This window comes from Epithele typhae (genome assembly GCF_022376455.1).
Source record: "Epithele typhae strain CBS 203.58 chromosome Unknown BXZ73scaffold_94, whole genome shotgun sequence".
NCBI classification, from domain to species: Eukaryota; Fungi; Basidiomycota; class Agaricomycetes; order Polyporales; family Epitheliaceae; genus Epithele; species Epithele typhae.
Window position 1 is genome coordinate 69362 of NW_025954285.1, and position 1439 is coordinate 70800.

The following is a 1439-nucleotide window of genomic DNA, read 5'->3' on the forward strand; positions in this document are numbered from 1 at the left end:
CCACGGCCTCGGCAAGTACTTCATCCGCAGCGGCCTCAGGGACGACTTCATCCGCAGCGGCCTCGGGGACCACCTCATCCGCCGCGGCCTCTGCGAACACTTCGTCGACTGCGGCCTCGGGTACCGCTTCATCCGCCGCAGGCTCGGGGACCGCTTCATCCGTCGCAGGCTCGACGACGACTTCTTCTGCCGCGGCGAATCCGACCGCAAGTGCCTGCTCGGCGAACAAGTTCAGGAGAAGGCGTTACGCACGCGACCTCCCTTTCGAGGAGTTCTCGTACCTCTTCCGGCGCGACGAGGAGGAGTTCATCGGCTGGCACGGGACCAACAGTGTACGCCGGCCCGTCTCGGCCTCGTTCGTTTGTCCGCAGTGCTGATCGACCCGTACGTGTGCAGGACACCGCCGCGTTCTGGGCGCAGCAGGGCCAGCTCGAGAAGCCGACGAAGGCGACCGGCTTCTTCGACTTCTTCGACTTCGACTCCAACCAGGCCGCGGGCAGCAGCGGCGCCGACGCGGAGAACGGGCCCGGGGTGTACGTCACCGACGACAAGGACATGTAAGCACCTCCTTGATGCAGTCCGCTCTCCCGGTCTCGGACCCGCTGACCCGCCCGTCTCCGCCCCGCACAGCGCGATCGCGTTCGCAAACAACAACGCGAAGGTGAACCCGGGCACGACGGCCATGCTCTGCGCGATCTTCGCGAAGAGCTCCGACAACTGGCGCACCGCGATCCGCAAGGCGTTCCTGCCCGAGAACCTCGTCGGCGACTCCTCGACCCCGTCCGTGAAGGCCGCGAAGGAGACCTCGCGCACGCTCTACCTCCAGGCGGTCGTGCCCGGGGTGAGCGCCGAGAACGTCGTCCGCTTCTCGCTCCTCGACCGCAACGGTGCGTCTTCTCCGCTCTTCCGCCGCTTCGCTCCGGACGGTCCGCTGACACGCACGCTTCCCTTCCACCCGCAGCGGGCACCGGCCAGCTCGTGCTCTCCTCGGGCATCACGAACCTGTTCACGGCGCAGTGCGTGGCGGCGACGGACACGGCCCCTGAGGGCACGAGCACGTTCCCTGATTTCAGCTACAACGGCGACGAGCTCCGGAGCACCTGGGACATCGCCGCCGAGCAGACGTGCTCGGCTTGAGGGGGGCGTTGGACGTTTCGGACCTGTTGTGGGCCTGGCGCCCATGGGAGTCGACGGGGTGCTCGCGAAGTTCATGCGGAGGAAGTGATGTAGACACGGTATTAACAGCAGCTAATCGAAGAGATGTTGGAATCGGGATGCTTGGTGGATGGCGAGCCGCGCGTGTCCGTTTGCGCGGACGAGTCCACAGTAAGCAAGTAATGGCGCACTCTCACCACGAGGCTTTCCTGTGATACGCATACTATCGAGCCATGGCGACCGGTTCACGGCCTGAGGTCAATCTGGGGCCTCAAAGCCTGTTT

At 65.5% G+C, this 1439-nt stretch overlaps 1 protein-coding gene across 1 annotated transcript; it reads left to right on the forward strand.

Moving 5' to 3' along the window:
* Positions 1–281: 281 nt before the first annotated feature.
* Positions 282–1137, forward strand: BXZ73DRAFT_55449 (uncharacterized protein; the record flags this gene model as incomplete). Its single annotated transcript, XM_048021348.1, has 4 exons — positions 282–332; positions 397–557; positions 631–887; positions 962–1137. Coding segments are annotated over 4 exons (645 nt in total), but the record flags the coding sequence as incomplete, so codon positions are not given.
* Positions 1138–1439: the final 302 nt, after the last annotated feature.